The sequence below is a fragment of the Micromonas pusilla genome (genome assembly GCF_000151265.4).
Source record: "Micromonas pusilla CCMP1545 genomic scaffold MICPUCscaffold_4, whole genome shotgun sequence".
NCBI lineage: Eukaryota > Viridiplantae > Chlorophyta > Mamiellophyceae > Mamiellales > Mamiellaceae > Micromonas > Micromonas pusilla.
The window spans coordinates 396,286-412,881 of NW_003315885.1; the positions used below are offsets into that span (position 1 = coordinate 396,286).

Here is a 16,596-nt window from a genome sequence, read left to right on the forward strand (position 1 = left end):
GTCGACTCTGAGGATCCCCCTCGTTCTGCTTCGCGTTGTACAGCAGCGACCCGATCTGATTCTTCGACTTGTGCACGAACGACGGCTTCGCGCCCGCCTCCTTCTGAAGCTTCTCTCTGTACGCGTCGTCGAACGCGAGCCCCGTCGCGCTCGTCTTATCGTCCAGGAGATGCCGCGAGTTTGACCGCACCGTGTCCAAGTCCACGGTTTTCACCGTCACGCCGGGACCGCCGCGGCCGGACGCCTCCGCGCGTCGCCGTTCGATCTCGAGCGCGTCGTCGAGCGCGGCGTCGACGGAGAACCCGCCCGCGCCGCCCGCGCCCATCCCGCCGATCGCCCTCGCGCGCTCCTCGATTCCGCCGCGGGCGGGCCCCGCGACGCCGCTGGCGTACGCCGCGGCGTGATGCGACGCGTGGAGGTACCGCCCGCTCTCGTCCACGGCGTAGAGCTGAGACGGGTGAATCGCCGGCGCCTCCTCCTCTGCGGCGGCGGCGGCGGCTTCGATCCCGCCCCCCCCGCGCCCGTCCCCGCCGCCGAGGTCGAGCGCGGTGCCGCCGCCGCCGCCGAGGCCGCCGCCGAGGCCGCCGCCGCCGCCGCCGAGGACGTCCATGTTCTTCGGCTTGGGAAGGAACGACGCGATGCCTCCGCCCCCTCGCCCCGCGGCGCGCGTCTTCCGTCGTTTCTCCGCGCGCTTCGCTTCCTCTTCCGAGTCCGAGTCCGCGCCGGAGGTCAGCGCGGAGGTCTTCACCGGCGGCTTGAACGCGATGACTTTCTTCTTCTTTCCCGTCTTCTTCGCGGTCGGGTTCGGCAGGCCCGCGATGACGCCGCGCGAGGACTCCGCGAGTCGCGGCGGCGGCAGGATGGACGAAAAATCCAGGGGCGCCTCCTCCTCCTCCTCCTCCTCCTCCTCCTCCTCATCCGCCACCGCCGCCGTCGCCGCCGTCGGCTCGGGTTCCGCGAGGACTATCCGCTCGCGCGTCCCGTCGTTCGCGTCGTCGTCCGAGTCATCGCTCCCGGAGCCGTAGTCCAGCCCGAGGAGGCCCATCGCGACGCCCGACGCGCGCGAGATCTCTCTGGTCACGAAGCGCTCTTCGCCGAGCTCGTTGCGGTGAGAGTTCGACCGACCGCACATGCTTGAGGTGCGTTCTATACAAAAGTTTTTCACCCATCGCTCGGTTTCAACATTTGATCGCGTCCCCTTTCGACTGACCGGAGGACTGTTTTTGTATGGAACGGCCCTGAGAGTCTCCGTCGTCGAGTCTCATCATCAGAAGACCGGCGCGCACTCACGCGACGACGCGCGCGCGCGCTTCGGCGATCTCGCCGCGGACGTTTGACCTTCACGGTGCGTCGCGATACGCGCGGCGGGCGGGCGCGGCCCCCGCGTCGACGCGTCCGCGCGCGTCCCGTCCCGTCTCGCGCATCGCTTTCGCGTCCGCGCCGTTCGCTCGTTCGTTTCGACGAAACGCTTGTTTCCCCCGTCGCGCGCTCGACGCCCTCCCCCGTCGCTGACGTCGTCGATACCGCCGTCCCCACCGCAGAGCACGCGCGCGGAGAGCGTATCACGAAGCGTTTGGAACGCCCGCCGTCGCCCGCGCTGTCATGGCGCGTCCCCCGCGCGCGTCCACCACGTCCCCCTCCCCCGGCGTCGTTCGATCTCGTTCGCACGAAACGACGACGCGACGAGACGACGACGGACACGGACGCGGCGCGGCGCGACGCCATCCCATCCATCGCGCCCGTCGCGCGCATCGCTCACCGCGCTCTCGTCCCTCTATCGATTCGTTCCCCACCCACCCTCGACCGCGCAGGCTTCCGGAGGCGCGTACGGCGACGACGCCATGGAAGGCCTCGGCCGCAACTCCAAGGTCTGGGTCGCGACGACAGACGCGTCGACCTCCTCCTCGACCTCATCCTCGTCCTCGACCGCGACGACGATGTACGAAGAAGCGACCGTGACGACGCTCGCGTCGACGCCGACGAAGCGCCGAACGACGGTCAAGACGTCCAGCGGGTCCACCCTCGTCGTCCCCGCGCGCGATCTCTTCCCCGCGAACCCTCCCATCCTCGAAGCCGCGGACGACCTCACGAAGCTGTCGTACCTGAACGAGCCGTCGATTCTTCACGACTTGCGTCTCCGGTACGCGTCCGACGACGTGTACACGCGAGCGGGTCCGGTGCTCATCGCGGTGAACCCGTTCAAAAGGCTGCACGGGACGTTATACGGCCCGGACGTCATGCGAGCGCACGGACACGGCGCGAGCGGCGCGAGCGGCGCGGCGGCGACGCCGCCGCACGTGTACGCGACGGCGGCGGCGGCGTATCGCGACATGATGGCGTCGAAAAAAAACCAAGCCGTCGTCGTCAGCGGCGAGTCCGGCGCGGGGAAGACGGAGACGACGAAGATCGCGATGAGGTACCTCGCGAGCGTCGGGGGAGGCGACGGCGGCGGGATCGAGCGGAGGGTGTTACAGACGAACCCAATCTTGGAGGCGTTCGGGAACGCGAAGACGCTGAGGAACGACAACTCGTCGCGTTTCGGGAAGCTGATCGACATCGCGTTCGACGGCGCCGGGAAGATTAAAGGCGCGAGCGTGCGGACATACCTGCTCGAGAAGTCGAGGGTGACGCACCAGGCTGAGGGCGAGCGCGGGTACCACGTGTTTTATCAGCTCTGCGCGGGCGCGAGCGCGGCGGAGCGCGAGGCGTGGGGGGTCCCGGAGGCGCCCGGGTTTTTTTCTTACCTCTCGAGCTCATCCGTCGTCGCCGTCGCTGGCGTGGACGACGCGAAGGCGTACCTCGAGACGAAGAGAGCGCTCGCGGAGGTTGGTGCGAGCGAGGACGAGATCTCTGAGATCTTCAAGACCGTCGCCGCGGTCCTGTGGCTCGGGAACGTCCACTTCGACGAGGACGCGACCCGCGCGGACGGCGCCGCCGCCGCCGCGGTGACCGCCGCGGGCGCGCCCGCGCTCGCGACGGCGGCGAAGCTCTTGGGCGTCGACGCGAACCTTCTCGAGCGCGCGCTGACGACGCGCAAGATCCACGCCGGCGGGGAGAGCATCGTGAGCGTCTTGAACGCCGCGAGCGCGTGCGAAGGGCGCGACGCGCTCGCGAAGGCGATCTTCGCCGCGCTGTTTGATTCCATCGTCGCGAGCGTCAACGAGGCGTTGGGTTCGAGCGGCGGCGATAGAGGCGGCGGGCGCGCGGCGGCGACGAGCGTGTCCATTCTCGACATCTACGGCTTCGAGTACTTCCAGAAGAACTCGTTCGAGCAGCTGTGCATCAACTACGCGAACGAGCGCTTGCAGCAGCAGTTCAACAAGCACATGTTTAAGCTCGAGCAGGAGGAGTACGAGCGCGAGGGCATCGACTGGACGAAGGTTGACTTTGAGGACAATCAGGCGTGCGTCGACGTCATCGAGCGCCGACCGATGGGCATCTTGAGCCTCCTGGACGAGCAGTGCGCGTTCCCGAAAGCGACGGACGACACGTTCGCGCAAAAGATGGCCACGGAGCTGAGCTCCGACGCGAAGTACGCGAGAGACAAGAGGAACGAGCGCGTGTTCAAGGTGTCGCACTACGCCGGCGAAGTGTCCTACGACGTGGACGGGTTCCTCGATAAAAACCGCGACGCGATTCACCCGGACCTGATGTCCGCGCTGATGGCATCGAGCGAGGATTTCGTGTGCACGCTCGCGGAGCTGATGACGAGCGCGAAGGCGGCGGAAACGGACCGCGCGGGGGGGTTACGCGCGGCGAGGGCGAAAGGCGGCGCGGGGAAAGAATCCGTCGGCGCTCGGTTCAAGACGCAGCTCTCCGCGCTCGTCGCGAAACTCGACGCGTGCGCGCCGCACTTCATCCGGTGCGTGAAGCCGAACAGCGCGCTCGCGCCGTCGCGATTCGACGACGCGCTCGTGCTGAATCAGCTGCGGTGCTGCGGCGTCTTAGACGTTGTTCGCATCGCGCGGCAAGGCTACCCGACGCGGTACGCGCAGCGCGACTTCGCGGAACGGTTTGGGTTTCTCCTCCCGAGCGCGGCGAGGGCGCCGTTTGGCGACGCCGCGACCGACATCGTGCCTTTCTGCCACGCGATTCTCCAACACTTTGACGTGAAGGATGCGTCGTACCAGTTCGGTAAGACGAAGCTGTTCCTGCGCGCGGGGCAGATTGGAATGATGGAGGACCAACGCGCGCGGAAGCTGTCGTCCGTCGTGATCATGCAGAGCGCGCGTCGCGGCTGCGTCGCGCGCGCAGCGTTTCTTCACGCGAAAGCGTCCATCACGCGAACGCAAGCGCGCGCGCGAGGGAACGCCGCGCGCGTGCGTTACGCTCGAGCGTTACGCGAGCACCGCGCCGCGATGGTCATACAGGCGATGACGCGAGGGCGCGCGGCGCGACGCGCGTGCGCGGCTGAACGCGCCGCGATCGTGACGGTGCAGATGGCTGTCCGGCGTTGGACGCTTCGCGCGAAATGGCGCGCGCTCGACGCCGCGAGGGCGTCCATGGCGATCGCGGAGCGCGAGGCCGCGGCGGCGGCCGCCGCGGAGGCTGCCGCCGCCGCGCGAGCGGAGGCGGAGGCGATCAGGGAGAAGAAAGAAGCCGCCGCCGCGGAGGCGGAGGCGCGGCGCGCGGCGGCGGAGGAAGAACGCGCGCGCGTCGCCGCGGCGAAAGCCGCGGCGGACGCGGAGACCGCGCGGCTCGAAGCCGAAGCGCGCGTCGCCGGGCTCGCGACCGAGGAAGACGTCCGCGCCGCGGTCGAGGCCGCGGCCGCGGCCGCGACCGCGACCTCGAAGGCGAACGAGCGATCGTTGCTCGAAGAGAACGAGCGCCTGAAGAGCGAGCTGCGCGCGCAGACGCGCGTCGCGGGCGAGTACCGCGACCGTCTGTTCGCCGCGGAGAGCGAGTGGAGCGAGGAGATGGCCGCGCTGCAGTCCGCGCTGTGCGCCGTCCGCGGCGCGTTGGACGGCGGCGAGCCGCCGTCGCCGCTGCTCACGGCGGCGGTCGCCGCGGCGGCCGCGCGCGGAGACGCCGCGCCGTCGCCCGGGACGCCGCCGCGATTCGAAGACGGCGGCGGCGGCGGCGGCGGGAGCGGGAGCGGGAGCGGCGGGAGCGGCGGGAGCGGCGGGAGCGGCGGAAACGCCGCCGCGACGCGTCGTCGCGCCGACCCCGTCGCGAAGGCGGGCGCGGAGCACGTCGGGGTGTTACAGAAAGAGTTCGACACGCGCACGCGCGTGTTCGAGGACGACGCGGACTTCATCGTCGAAGTCAAAGAAGGCGTCTCGGACGCGGACCTCGATCCGGATTTCGAGCTCAAGTCTCTCGGCGCGCGGTTCGAGAATTGGAAAAAAGATTTCAAGGACCGCCTCAAGGAGACCCGGGCGATGCTGAAGAAGCTCGAGCGGTTCGACGACTTTGGGGACGACGCGCACGGCCACGGCGACGGTGACGTCAACACCGGCGCCAACGCGCCGCGCGCGGGTCCGGCGCCGAACGACGAGAACGCCGGGTTCGAGTTCGTGCCGTGGGAGGTGGCTCGAAAGCAGACGGGAAAACGCGCGGCGGGCGCGGGCGACGCCGCGGGCGCCGGCGCGGGCGCGGAGAAGAAGCGAGGCTGGGGGTTCAAGCGCGCACTCGGGCTGAAGAAGCGCTGACTGACTTGAACTGCGCGAATCGTTTAATTGTTTTGATCGTGTTGATAACCTTAAAGGAGTCGCTGACTCGTCTCACTTGCACACGACGCTGCTCACCATAAATCCGGTTTGCACGCGTTCGCAGTTTTTTATCTTAATCAGCTCGATGTCGAACACCTCCCACTGCTTGCTGCTGAAGAACGTCGCGGGCCCGACCGGGGGCCCCAACTCCGGGGGAACCACGACCCTTCGCTTCCCACCCTCGCGCATCCCTTTCAACCCCTCCTCGAACCCGGGAATCATGCCGTTGATCCCGAGGCGCGTGCTCGCCGGCGCGTTTTTTCGATAGGTCGAGTCGATCGTCCCGCCGTTTTCGTTGTAGGCGATGTAATCGAACGTCACCTCCTGCCCATCCTTCGGCAGCTCACCGGTGCCGAGCTGAAAGTCCTTGTACACTAAGCCGTCCTCTTGTGTCACGAACCCCGGAGGCGTGATGACGCGGACGTCGTACCCCTCGCGCACGAACGTCGGGAAGTCCACCGGCGCGTTGTTGTACTGCTTGATCTTCAGGTTGTTATCGATCGCCTTCTGTTCCAACTCGGTCAGGCCCTTCTCTTCGCGGTCCTGGATCTTCGCCTTCGCGGCGGCGATGTCCGGGGCGGCGCCGACGGCGACGTCCTCGTACGAAATCTCCACGATCTCGGGCTCGTCCTCCTCCGCGGACGAGGACGACGACGCGGACGCGGACGCGGACTCGGGAGGAGAAGACTCGGAGACGACGACAGCGGCGGTCTCGCCGTCCGCCGCGAACGCGCCCGCGGCGTCCTCCGCGGCGGCCATCGCCGCGCGCGTCGGGGAGAGCGTCATCGCGAGCGCGGCGGCCGCGGCGACGGCGACGCCGGCGACGCGCGCGGACGCGCTCGGCGACGCGACGGGCGCCGACGTCGACGCGGACGTCGACGTCGACGCCGACGACGACGAATCTGCCGCCGCCGCGACGCGCGCGGAAGGTCGCGCGCACGCGACCGCGCCGCGCGCGTTCGCGCCGGCGACGGCCGCGCGACGCGTCGTAGCGATCGACGGAACGTGCGCGGCGATGCACGACATCGCGCGTGCGTGCGCGGACGACCGGAGGCGCGCGACGCAGTGACGACGGCGCGGATAGCGGCGGACCCGAGACCTGTCAGGAGAGCCAGGCTGGTGCCAGTTTCTCGACGGCCGCGAAATCTCGCCGCTCTCCAGTTCGTCCGCGCGCGCGGGCGACTCCACCCGCCGCGAGCGATGGCCGCCGCGGGGGCGATCCACGCGCTCAGGGCGGAGCTCACGACGCTGATCGCGACGCTGCCGGAGACGCTGCGATCGTGCCGAGCGGAGACGCTCGCGAACGACGTCGCGCCCATCTTCGAGGCGGACGACTACGACAGGTGCGCGCGCGACATATCAGGACGAGGCGACGCGGACGCGCGCGCGCGATTTCCTCCGCTCCGCCCGCGGCGTCGACCGCCGCCCGCGCGGGTTATGAAACGCACGATCACGCTGCGTTCTCGTGCCAGGATCTCTCGCGTCCGCGCGCGCCGCCTCGCGCGCTCGAACGACCCGCGAGGGCGCCCTCGTCGCCCGCATCCCTAGATTCGCCCTACTCGGAGCCTCCCAGCCCGTCGCGGCTTCGAAACCAACCGACGCGAAACTAACGTCCCGACCGCCGCCCGCCGCCTCGCCCGCCCCAACAACCCCTCTCGCAGGACCCCGAACGTGGAGCCGGAACACTTCGAGTTCCAAGACACGTGGACGCACCTCGTCGCCGCGCTCCGCGATCCGTGGCAGACCTCCGACGAGGCGCGCGCGGAGCTCGAGCGCACGTCCGCGGCGTCGGAGGAGACCTTCCGAGACGCCGCCGGCGACGACGCCCGCGAACGCGCCGCCGCGAGCGCGTCGCGTCGACTCGACGTCGACGAGGGGATCCACCGTCCGTTGGGGACGGGTCTCGCCGCGTGCCAGGGATGCGGCCGCGTGCTGCTCGCGGAGGCGTTGGCGGCGCACAGGAGGGACGCGTGCGTCGTCGCGAGGGAGGCGTTGGGGACGAGCGGCGTCGCCGCCGCGCTCGGCGGGGTGTTCGCGGCGGTTTCTGGGGAAGGTGAGACTGCTTCCCATACGACCCCGTTCGCGTGGTGAACGCCGTTCCTTAAGGACTTTTCCCGTCGTCACTCTTCACCCGCGCTTCCCTTTCAACGTTTGACCGGTGAGACGTTCGACTGACCGATCGCTTCACCCACGCAGGACGCGAACGGGGCGGCGACGCTTCCGCGGCGGCGGCGAGCGGGGTCGGGGCGGCGGCGTCGCCGGGGAAGAAAGCGAAGAATTCTTCGCGACGGACGTCGATGAACGTCAACGACCTGGTTGCGAAGAAGGCGCGCGCGGGCGCGCCCACGGGCGTCGGCGCGGATGGCGCCATCGTAGACGCGTCCGTCGCGTTCACGAAGAGCGGCAAGCTGACGAAACGCGCGCAGCGCGCCGCGGCGGCGGCGACGGCGGCGCGCGCCGCCGCACAGGCCGCCGCGGCGGGCGGCGTCGCCGCGCCGCCGCCGCACGTCGCCGCCGCTGCGATGCACGCCGGCATCTCGATGGGGATGGGGATGGGAATGGGAATGGGGATGGGGATGGGGATGCCGCCGCCCGGGATGGTGGATCCGTCGCCGTCGCTCGCGCCGCCCGCGCCCGCGTACCCGTTCGCGCTCGGCGGGATGGACCCGTCGCGGCGCGCGCAGACGCTGACGCGCCTGCGGGAAGTGCATCAGCAGTACCGCTACCAGATCGACGTCGTCAACGCGCGCGTCACGGTGGCGAACGCGGCGAGGGAAACGTCGATGTCGACGCCCGGCGGGCGGTCGCGGCTGACGGCGTCGTTCCCGCCCGCCGTCGACGAGGAGGAGCTCCTCGACGCGTTGCGAAGAGAGGCGACGCACGTCGCGCAGATGATCGCGCAGCTCGCGGCGCCGACGCACCCCGGATGGGACGCAAACGTGGGCGTCGCGGGCGGCGCGGAGGGCGTGTACGCGTACGGAGGACTTCGAGCGCCGCCGGGGGGGCAGGGCGGCGGCGGAAACGGCGGGGATCGAACCGGCGGCGCGGTCCACCCCGCGGTGGCGGCGGCGCTCGAAGTCGCGGACCGGCAGGCGAAGAATAAAATTTTGCACTCCATCTTCGGGAAGCGGAAGCGCGGGAGCGCGGCGTCGCCGACGATGAGCGCCGGCGGCGGGGATGGCGGCGGCGGCGGCGTCGGCGGCGGGTCCCCGGGCGGCTCCGCGAAGAAGCGCGCGACGAAGGCTGCGATCGCGGTCGCGTCCGCGGCGGCGGCGATGCACGCGACGCCGCAGCGCGCGACGGCGAGCGCGAACGGGTTCGCGCTCGTGGCCCCGCTCGCGGCGACGTACGACCCGCGAAAGGCGCGGGAGTTGAGACAACGCGCGCTGTACGCGGCGATGTTTCACGGCACCGGGGAGGAGCTCGCGAAGACGATCCAGCCCCACGTCGTGCCCGCGGCGGTGTACCTCAACGGAGGGAGGAACGTCGTGCAGGGGTACCCGACGGCGGCGAACTGAGCCGATCCGGACGGGAGGGTTTTTAGAAACTACTTTCCTTCAAAACTTAGACGAGTCCATAGGACTAGGGACGCGTAAACGACGCTAGGGACGATGTACTTGTAACGAAACGCGAGCGAGATTCGATTCGGACGAACGAACGACGGTCACACGACGCACGCACTGTGTCTACTACGATGCTACGACTACGCCCTCTTGAGCTCGTCGACGAGCTTCCGGAACCGTTCGAACCGGCGCTTGTACTCCTTGTGCGGATTTTGCGAGTTGTCGTACGACTCCGCGCCTTCGCCGCAGTTCGCGCACTCGGCGTCCCAGTCGTCGCCGAGCCACCACGGCGAGCCGCACTCTAAGCACGGCATCTTCGGCCAGTAGTGCCCGGTACCCTCGGGGAACTGCTTCACGTCGACCCCTCGCGGCGGCGCGACGAATGCGTCCGGGCGGACGATCCCGACTTTCCCGCCGAAGCCCAGGTTCGACGTCCCAAACGGCTTCGGTCTCAACGTCGTCGCCGCGGGCGTTTCATTCGCGCTTCGACCCTCCGCCGCTTCAACCGCCGCGTCTTTCGCGACGACCGAAGGCCCGAGCCCGCCCCAGCCGTGCCGCGCCATCGCCGCGGTCGCCATCGCCGCGGACCCGCGGACGCCTCTGACGACCACGCCCAACGACGCCAGGTGCTCCGTCTGTTCCGGCCACGGCGCGAAGCACAGCCCGCCGCCGGTCGCCGACGCCGACGCGGACGCCGACGCCGACGCCGACTCCTCCTCTGGGGTGAGCACGCACGCGTCCAGCGCCGCGCGGATCGCGTCCGGGTTCATCTCGCGATCGCCCTCGAAGACGATCTCCTGCCGCCGGTCCCCCGGGTACGCCGCGGAGAAGCCCCCGTCCGGCGCGGCGGCGGCGGCGGCCGTCGTCGTCGTCGTCGTCGTCTTCGCCCCGCCGCCGGGCGCCGACGACGACGGCGCGTCCCAGTCGCCGACGCACGTCACGAGCACGCGCCCGGGCGACGCCGCGTCCGGCGTGGACCACGTGCCGCGAACGAACGGGCGGTTCGAGAGCCAAACCGCGCCCGCGGAGGTCTTCACGCCGCGGAAAGGGCCGGCGGGGACGGTCGGTTCGGACGTCGACGGCGACGGCGACGGCGACGACGTTGACGGGCCTTCTCCGGACGCGAGGAGGAGCCGCGAGAGAATCTCCGCGGCGGCGACGGCGGCGGCGGAAGCGGCGGCCGCGGCCGCCGTCGCGCTCGTCGCGACCGCGACGGCGGCGGTCGTCGCCGCGCTCGCGTCGTCGATTCGCCACCGCGACGAGACCGACTCCGCCGCTCGCGCCGCCGCCGCCGCCGCCGCCGCGGACTCGACCAACGCGCTCGCGTCGATCCCCTTCTTCCCAACGCCGCCGCAAGCGTCGGCGGCGGTCTCTAGCTCGAAGTGCGCGCGAAGACACGCGGCGAACCGCCCGGGGTGGAACGGTCTCTTCGCGACGTAAATCACCGGAGGCGGCTCGTCGTCGTCGTCGTCGTCGTCGTCGCCGTCGTCGTCGTCGTCCCGTCGTCCGCTCGTCGTCTCCGGCGACGGCGGCGTCGTCGCGATCGTCCGCTCGCCGGTCGGCGTCTCCGGCGACGCGGGCGCCTCGACGGCGTCGCGCGCCGCCTTCGCCGCCTCCGCCGCCGCGGCCAATATCGCCGCCTCCGCCGCCTCCGTGACCGACTCTGCCTTCTGTTCAATCTGCTTCGACGCGCGGTCGTGCTCGAACGCGACGCGTGAGTAGAAAACCGGCGCGCCGTCGGCGAGCCAGTCCGGGGCGCCTTCGATGCCGTCCTCGCGCTCAATCGCGCGCACGGCGTCCGCGAGGAGCGTCGCCAACGGCGCGGCGGCGCCGCTTCCGCTTCCGCCGCCGCCGCCGCCGTCTCCATCTCCGTCGTGGATGAATCGCTCCTCGACGAAGTTCCCGCGCGGCAGCGCCCCCCCCAACGCGTTCCTCGCGTCTTCCGCCTTCCCCCGCGCGCACACGACGTCCACGTCCGTCGCGGACAGCTCGTCGCGGACCGCGCCGTTCGGGATCCTGTGCGGATGCCGCGCGACGCACAAGCGGACGACGGCGCCGCCGCCGCCGCCGCCGCCGCCGCCGCCGCGCTCCCCAGCCGTCGCGCCAGCGACGAGCTTGAACATCACAGCCGCGTCTATCCCGTCCGCGGCGACGACCGCGTCGCTCACGTTGAGCTTCTGCAGGACGCGGTTGATGGGCTTCGCGACGCGTCCCGGGTGCGCGGACGACAGCTCGTTCGCGAGCTCGTGCTTGAGTGGGGCGTAGTCGAGGACGAACAGCGTCTCGGTCGCGGTGCGAGCGAACAGCTCCGTCGCGCATCGCGACGCGGCGACGACGCCGTCGAACGGCGACGACGGCGCCGCCGGGCGCGGCGGGCGCGGCGCGCCCAGCGTCGTGCGCCCCGGCGCGAGCTCGATCGCGGGCGCGTCGTCGTCGCCGCCGCCGGCGCCGCCGCCGCGCGCGTCGCCGCCGCCTTCGCCGCCGACGATGACGACGACCGCGCGCTCGGCGTTGAATCGCGGCTTGTAGGGCCGCCCGCGCGTGATGGCCCAGACGCGCGCTTCCACGAACGCGTCGGCGGATGCGTTGCGTCGCTCCGCAGCCTTGCGACTCATCTCGCGGAGGCGCGGCGCCGCGCGCGGGCGTGCGCGAGGCGAGGCTCCTCTCGCGCGCGGGAGAATGCGGTCTCGGGAGCGCCGCGGCGCGGCGTGGCGTGGTGCCGAGAAAAATTCCCGTCCGTCGGCGCCGCCAAACGTGATCGTGAAAACCGATACTCGCGGCGCGACGCGCGCGCACTCTCCACGCGCGCCGCCGCGCGACTTCGCCCGCGCGCGATACGCGAGCGATGCCGTGGTTCCAGTGCGAGGACTGCGGCGACACGCTGAAGAAGCCAAAGGTCAAAGGCCACGCGTCGGGATGCAGCGCGTCGCGATTCTCGTGCGTCGATTGCCTCCAAGTCTTCGATAGATGGAGCGTGCAGCAACACACGTCGTGCGTGACCGAGCACGAGAAGTACGCGCTCTCGATCACGAAACCCGGGCAGGAACACTTGATGCACGCCTCCGCGGCGGCGAGCGGCGGCGGCGGCGGCGGCGGCGCGGGCGGCGGCGGGAACGGCGGCGGCGTCGTCGGCGAGTCCTTTCTCGCGACGAAACCGCCGTGGGATTGCGCGTGCTGCCGCGTGAAGTGCACGTCCCAGGAGACGTTGCTGGGGCACGCCGCGGGGAAGAGGCACAGGAGTAAGGCGAGAGGCGCGCTCGCGAAGCAAGGGTTGGGGTTGGACGGGAAGCCGTTGCCGGTCGAGGGTGGGGACGACGGCGCGGGGAAGGGCGGCGGCGGCGGCGGCGGCGAGGCGGAGGAGGAGGAGAAGGAGGCGCCCGTCGAGGAGAAGAGAGAGAAGAAAGAGAAGAGAGAGAAGAAAGAGAAGAAGGAGAAGAAGGAGAAGAAGGAGAAGAAAGAGAAGAAGGAGAAGCGCGACCGGGGCGGGGACGCGGAGGAGAAGAAAGAGAAGAAGCGGAAGAAGGAGAAGTGACGCGTCGCTCGACGCAAAGGACGACGCGACGACTGAAGCAAAAGTACAGAAAAGGGACGTCTAACCCGGGGGCGTGGAGGTAGGTGATCGTATCGTTAGTCTAGCAGGTCGTGTAGTTCTCGCGTTAGCTCAAGCTCTCGGTCATGCTCTCGTCCTCGTCGAAACTTTCGAAATTTTGCGTGTTCGTCTGCGTCGCCGCGAGCTCGGCCTCGAGTCCGGTCATCCAATATACGGACCTATTGCAGCCGAGCTCCACCGCGACGCGGAACCACTTCAGCGCCTCTTTTTTGTTCAGTGCCACGCCGGTGGGTGGGCGGACGTTCCTGAGGTAGACGTTCCCGAGATAGTATGCGGCATCTTTTGAACCCAGCTCCACCGCCTTGACGTGCAGCTCCATACCCTTCGTTTCATTTACCTTCACGCCGAGGCCGAGCTCGTAGCTCGTAGCGAGGCAGTGGGTCGCGTCGGCGTGCCCACGCTCTGACGCTCTTTCCCACAACTCGAAAGCCTTCGTGTGGTCTTGCTTCACGCCGTTGTAGTCGCTCGATAAGCCCCCGATAAACTGCATGCCATGGTAGCAATGTGCTATCACGTACATGGCGCCGACGTCTCCACGATCAGCACCCAAACGCCACCAGATGATCGCATGCGCACGCGGTCCACAGTTGTAAAGCCGTTCACCGCGCTTGAACAACGCGCGCAGAGAGCCCCCAGGCAACGACGCGTCAGACTTTTCCGCGTCCCTCCACACCTTGCTCACCTGGGCGAGCGCGACGCGGTCTCGCGGGTCGTCCCCGAGGTGCGAGAACACGACGGCCGCGACGTTCTCGGGGATGCCGTTGAACCCGGAGCTCGAACGCGTCCGCATGGCTTGGATCTGAGCGTGCGGCGGCGTGGGCGCGCGCGAGGAAAAGCGTCGTGGCTCGAGAGAAAGTCGAAGGGACACAAACCGACCGACCGACCGCGACCGCGACACCTGTCCGCAAAAGTCACCAAAGCACCCTCCCCGACCAGAGTCCCGTCGCGCGCGCGAAGGACCTCACGCGCACGGCCGAGGACGCCGCGAGCGCGCGACCTCGCCTCTTTTGAGCCCGCGCGCGCGCGCGCGTCTCCGCGACCGCGGCCGGACGTCCGCCCGTCGCCATGGACATCCAGAGCATGATGGACGAGGCGTCGGAGCGCGAGCGGATGATTTATGCGAAATTCAGGCTCTACGACGTGGACGGCACCGGCACTATCGACGTGGTACGCGCGCGTCCTGGCGCGCTTTCGACGGCTCGAGCGGCGTGCCCACGCGCCCGCGACCCGGCGTCGCCGCGTTTGGGTCGACGCGCGCGGCGAGCGTCTCCGTGAGGGACGGGTCCACGTCGGACGAATCGGACGTAATTCAATAATCCGAACCCGCCGTTCGCGGCCAAATGGTCTCTTCGCATTATCCGCCAATTTAACGCCCTCCCGCTCTCGTCCCTCCCAACAGCACGAGATCCAGGAACTCCTGAAGGAACTCCGCGTCGTCGGCGTCGCGAACGACGCGGACAGGTATCTCGTCAAGAAGCTCATGCACGAGCTCGGCAGGGACGAGGACGGCGTCATCGACTTCGAAGAATTCAAGGTGCGGAGAGCCCATTCTCTTTCCCCGCGGCGCCAACTGGACCAACTCGGGAGAAGAATCCAAAAATGAATCATCCCCGCCGCCCGCCCGCCCGCCCCGCGCTGACGCGTTACCCCCGCCCCCCCTCCCCCCGCCGCGCCCTCGCCTCGCGCGCGCGCAGATGTTCTATAACCAAGCGCTCGATCACTCGTCGAAGCGGAAGTACACCGTGTCCCCGATCAAAGGCAAGGACGTCAAGCAGCTCTCGCCGCGGACGAACGCCGCGAGAGCCGCGGTGGCGGCGCGGTCGCGCGCGCAGAAAGACGCCGAGGCGCGGCGCCTCGGGGAGGAGAACATGGAGCGTCGGCGACGCATCGAGATGGCGAACTCGCGCGGGCGGGACGCGAAGGCGCTGACGCCGGAGATGGAAGCCGGCAGGGCGGCGGTGGCGGCGCAGTCGCGCGCGAAGAAAAACGCCGAAGCGAGGCGTCTCGCGGAGGAGAACGCGGAGCGTCGCCGGCGGATCGAGATGGCGCGGTCGCACGGGCGGGACGCGAAAGCGCTCACGCCGGAGATGGAGGCGGGAAGAGCCGCGGTCGCGGCGCGGTCGCAGGCGATGAAGGACGCGGAGGCGCATCGTCTGGCGATGGAAAACGCGGAGAAGGCGCGAAGGATCGCCGAGGCGAGGGCGCGCGGGCGGGACGCGAAGGCGCTCACGCCGGAGATGGAGGCGGGAAGAGCCGCGGTCGCGGCGCGGTCGCGCGCGCAAAAAGAAGCGGAGGCGCGGCGCCTCGCGGAGGAGAACGCGGAGAAGGCGCAGCGCATCGCGATGGCGAACTCTCGAGGGCGAGACGCCAAGTCGCTGACGCCGGAGATGGAAGCAGCGCGGAGCGCCGTCGCCGCGCGGTCGCGCGCGGAGAAAGCGGCGGAGGCGCACAGGCTCGCCGTGGAGAACGCGGAGAAGGCGCAGCGCATCGCGATGGCGGGCTCGCACGGGAGGGACGCGAAGGCGCTCACGCCCGAGGTGGAAGCCGCTCGACGCGCCGTCGCGGAGCGAAGCGCGGCGAGGAAGAGCTACCAGGAACAGAAGATGGCCGAGGAGAACGCGACGTTCCGTCGGCGCCTGCAGGCGCAGGTCGGGAGGGACGAGAAAGGTCTCTCGCCGGAGATTCTCGCCGCGAGGCAGGCTGTCGCGGAGCGAAGCGCCGCGCAGAAAGAGGCGGCGGAGTTGCGCATGCAGCACGAAAACGGCCAGATCCGCGCGCGTCTGTCGCAGCAACACGGGCGAGACGTGAAGTCGCTCTCGGAGGAGACGAACGCCGCGCGGCGCGCGGTCGCGGAGCGCGTCAAAATCGAAAAGTCCCTCGCGCAGGCGAAGATCGCGGAAGAGAACGCGGCGATGCGGCAGAAGCTCGCGAACGCGTCCGGTCGTGACGCCAAGGCGCTCGGCGAGGAAACGGAAGCGTTGCGCGCCGCGGTGGAGGAGCGCCGTCTCATGGAGAAACACCTCGCCGCGGCGCGGATGATGGAAGAGAACCAGGAGATGAAACGGCGCCTCGCGGAAGCCGGGTCCAAGGGCAGAGACGCGAAAGCGCTGAGCGAGGAGACGGAGCACATGCGTCAAGCCGTCGAGCGTCGGCGTCTGCGAGACGCGGAGGCGAAAGCCGCGAAGATGCGCGCGGAGAACGCGGAGATGAAGCGTCGCATCGCGGAAGCGAGCGAGCACGGCAGGGACGAGAAAGCGCTGAGCGAGGCGACGCTCGCGGCGCGGAGAGCGATCGCGGAGCAACACGAGGCGGAGCACAACGCCGCGATGGCGAAGCTGCACGAGGAAAATCTCGATTTCGGCGCTCGACTGAGCAACGCGCACGGGAGGGACGAGAAAGGGTTGGGGCCTGAGACGCTCGCCGCGAGACGCGCGGTCGCCGCGGAGAAGGAGCGCGTGAAGCAGGCGGAGATGCGACGGCTCCACGAGGAGAACTCGTACTTATCGCAGCGGCTCAGGGGGACGGGGCAGTATAAGCGCTGACGCCGGAGAAAATAGCGCGGCGACGCGACGAGGAGAGAAGGACCCCGACGACGCGATTTATTGACGACGACGCGCGCGTACAGGCGCCGTCGACGCGGGCAGTAGCGATCACACGACGGACGACTTTAACGTGTACAGCTGAAGTCGAATTATTAATAAATTACAATCCG

At 69.5% G+C, this 16,596-nt stretch overlaps 8 protein-coding genes across 8 annotated transcripts; 5 read left to right on the plus strand and 3 right to left on the minus strand.

The window, feature by feature from the left end:
* Positions 1 to 1,937: 1,937 nt before the first annotated feature.
* Positions 1,938 to 5,651, plus strand: MICPUCDRAFT_16046 (uncharacterized protein; the record flags this gene model as incomplete). The annotated part of the gene is made up of 3 exons (XM_003057617.1): positions 1,938 to 4,452; positions 4,645 to 5,035; positions 5,129 to 5,651. The coding sequence occupies 3 exons, from the start codon at positions 1,938 to 1,940 to the stop codon at positions 5,649 to 5,651; spliced, it is 3,429 nt and encodes a 1,142-aa protein (XP_003057663.1).
* Positions 5,652 to 5,729: 78 nt separating this feature from the next.
* Positions 5,730 to 6,224, minus strand: MICPUCDRAFT_6884 (uncharacterized protein; the record flags this gene model as incomplete). The annotated part of the gene is made up of 1 exon (XM_003057979.1): positions 5,730 to 6,224. A coding segment is annotated over one exon (495 nt), but the record flags the coding sequence as incomplete, so codon positions are not given.
* A 687-nt stretch (positions 6,225 to 6,911) lies between these two features.
* MICPUCDRAFT_57082 (uncharacterized protein) lies at positions 6,912 to 9,229 on the plus strand (the record flags this gene model as incomplete). Its single annotated transcript, XM_003057618.1, has 3 exons — positions 6,912 to 7,054; positions 7,373 to 7,764; positions 7,908 to 9,229. 3 exons carry the CDS (start codon positions 6,912 to 6,914, stop codon positions 9,227 to 9,229), a joined length of 1,857 nt encoding a protein of 618 aa, XP_003057664.1.
* Positions 9,230 to 9,414: 185 nt separating this feature from the next.
* MICPUCDRAFT_57083 (uncharacterized protein) lies at positions 9,415 to 11,889 on the minus strand (the record flags this gene model as incomplete). The annotated part of the gene is made up of 1 exon (XM_003057980.1): positions 9,415 to 11,889. The coding sequence occupies one exon, from the start codon at positions 11,887 to 11,889 to the stop codon at positions 9,415 to 9,417; it is 2,475 nt and encodes an 824-aa protein (XP_003058026.1).
* A 230-nt stretch (positions 11,890 to 12,119) lies between these two features.
* Positions 12,120 to 12,806, plus strand: MICPUCDRAFT_57084 (uncharacterized protein; the record flags this gene model as incomplete). The annotated part of the gene is made up of 1 exon (XM_003057619.1): positions 12,120 to 12,806. The coding sequence occupies one exon, from the start codon at positions 12,120 to 12,122 to the stop codon at positions 12,804 to 12,806; it is 687 nt and encodes a 228-aa protein (XP_003057665.1).
* Positions 12,807 to 12,930: 124 nt separating this feature from the next.
* MICPUCDRAFT_57085 (uncharacterized protein) lies at positions 12,931 to 13,674 on the minus strand (the record flags this gene model as incomplete). The annotated part of the gene is made up of 1 exon (XM_003057981.1): positions 12,931 to 13,674. One exon carries the CDS (start codon positions 13,672 to 13,674, stop codon positions 12,931 to 12,933), a length of 744 nt encoding a protein of 247 aa, XP_003058027.1.
* Positions 13,675 to 13,844: 170 nt separating this feature from the next.
* Positions 13,845 to 14,501, plus strand: MICPUCDRAFT_57086 (uncharacterized protein). Its single transcript, XM_003057620.1, has 2 exons — positions 13,845 to 14,051; positions 14,284 to 14,501. The coding sequence occupies exons 1-2, from the start codon at positions 13,950 to 13,952 to the stop codon at positions 14,485 to 14,487; spliced, it is 306 nt and encodes a 101-aa protein (XP_003057666.1). The 5' UTR covers positions 13,845 to 13,949; the 3' UTR covers positions 14,488 to 14,501.
* A 77-nt stretch (positions 14,502 to 14,578) lies between these two features.
* Positions 14,579 to 16,426, plus strand: MICPUCDRAFT_57087 (uncharacterized protein; the record flags this gene model as incomplete). Its single annotated transcript, XM_003057621.1, has 1 exon — positions 14,579 to 16,426. One exon carries the CDS (start codon positions 14,579 to 14,581, stop codon positions 16,424 to 16,426), a length of 1,848 nt encoding a protein of 615 aa, XP_003057667.1.
* Positions 16,427 to 16,596: the final 170 nt, after the last annotated feature.

Coding starts and splice junctions, on each gene's coding strand:
- MICPUCDRAFT_57086 (XM_003057620.1), top strand. CDS start 13,950: ATGGACATCCAGAGCATGATGGACGAGGCGTCGGAGCGCGAGCGGATG. Junction 14,052..14,283: donor GCACCGGCACTATCGACGTG/GTACGCGCGCGT, acceptor CCCTCCCAACAG/CACGAGATCCAGGAACTCCT.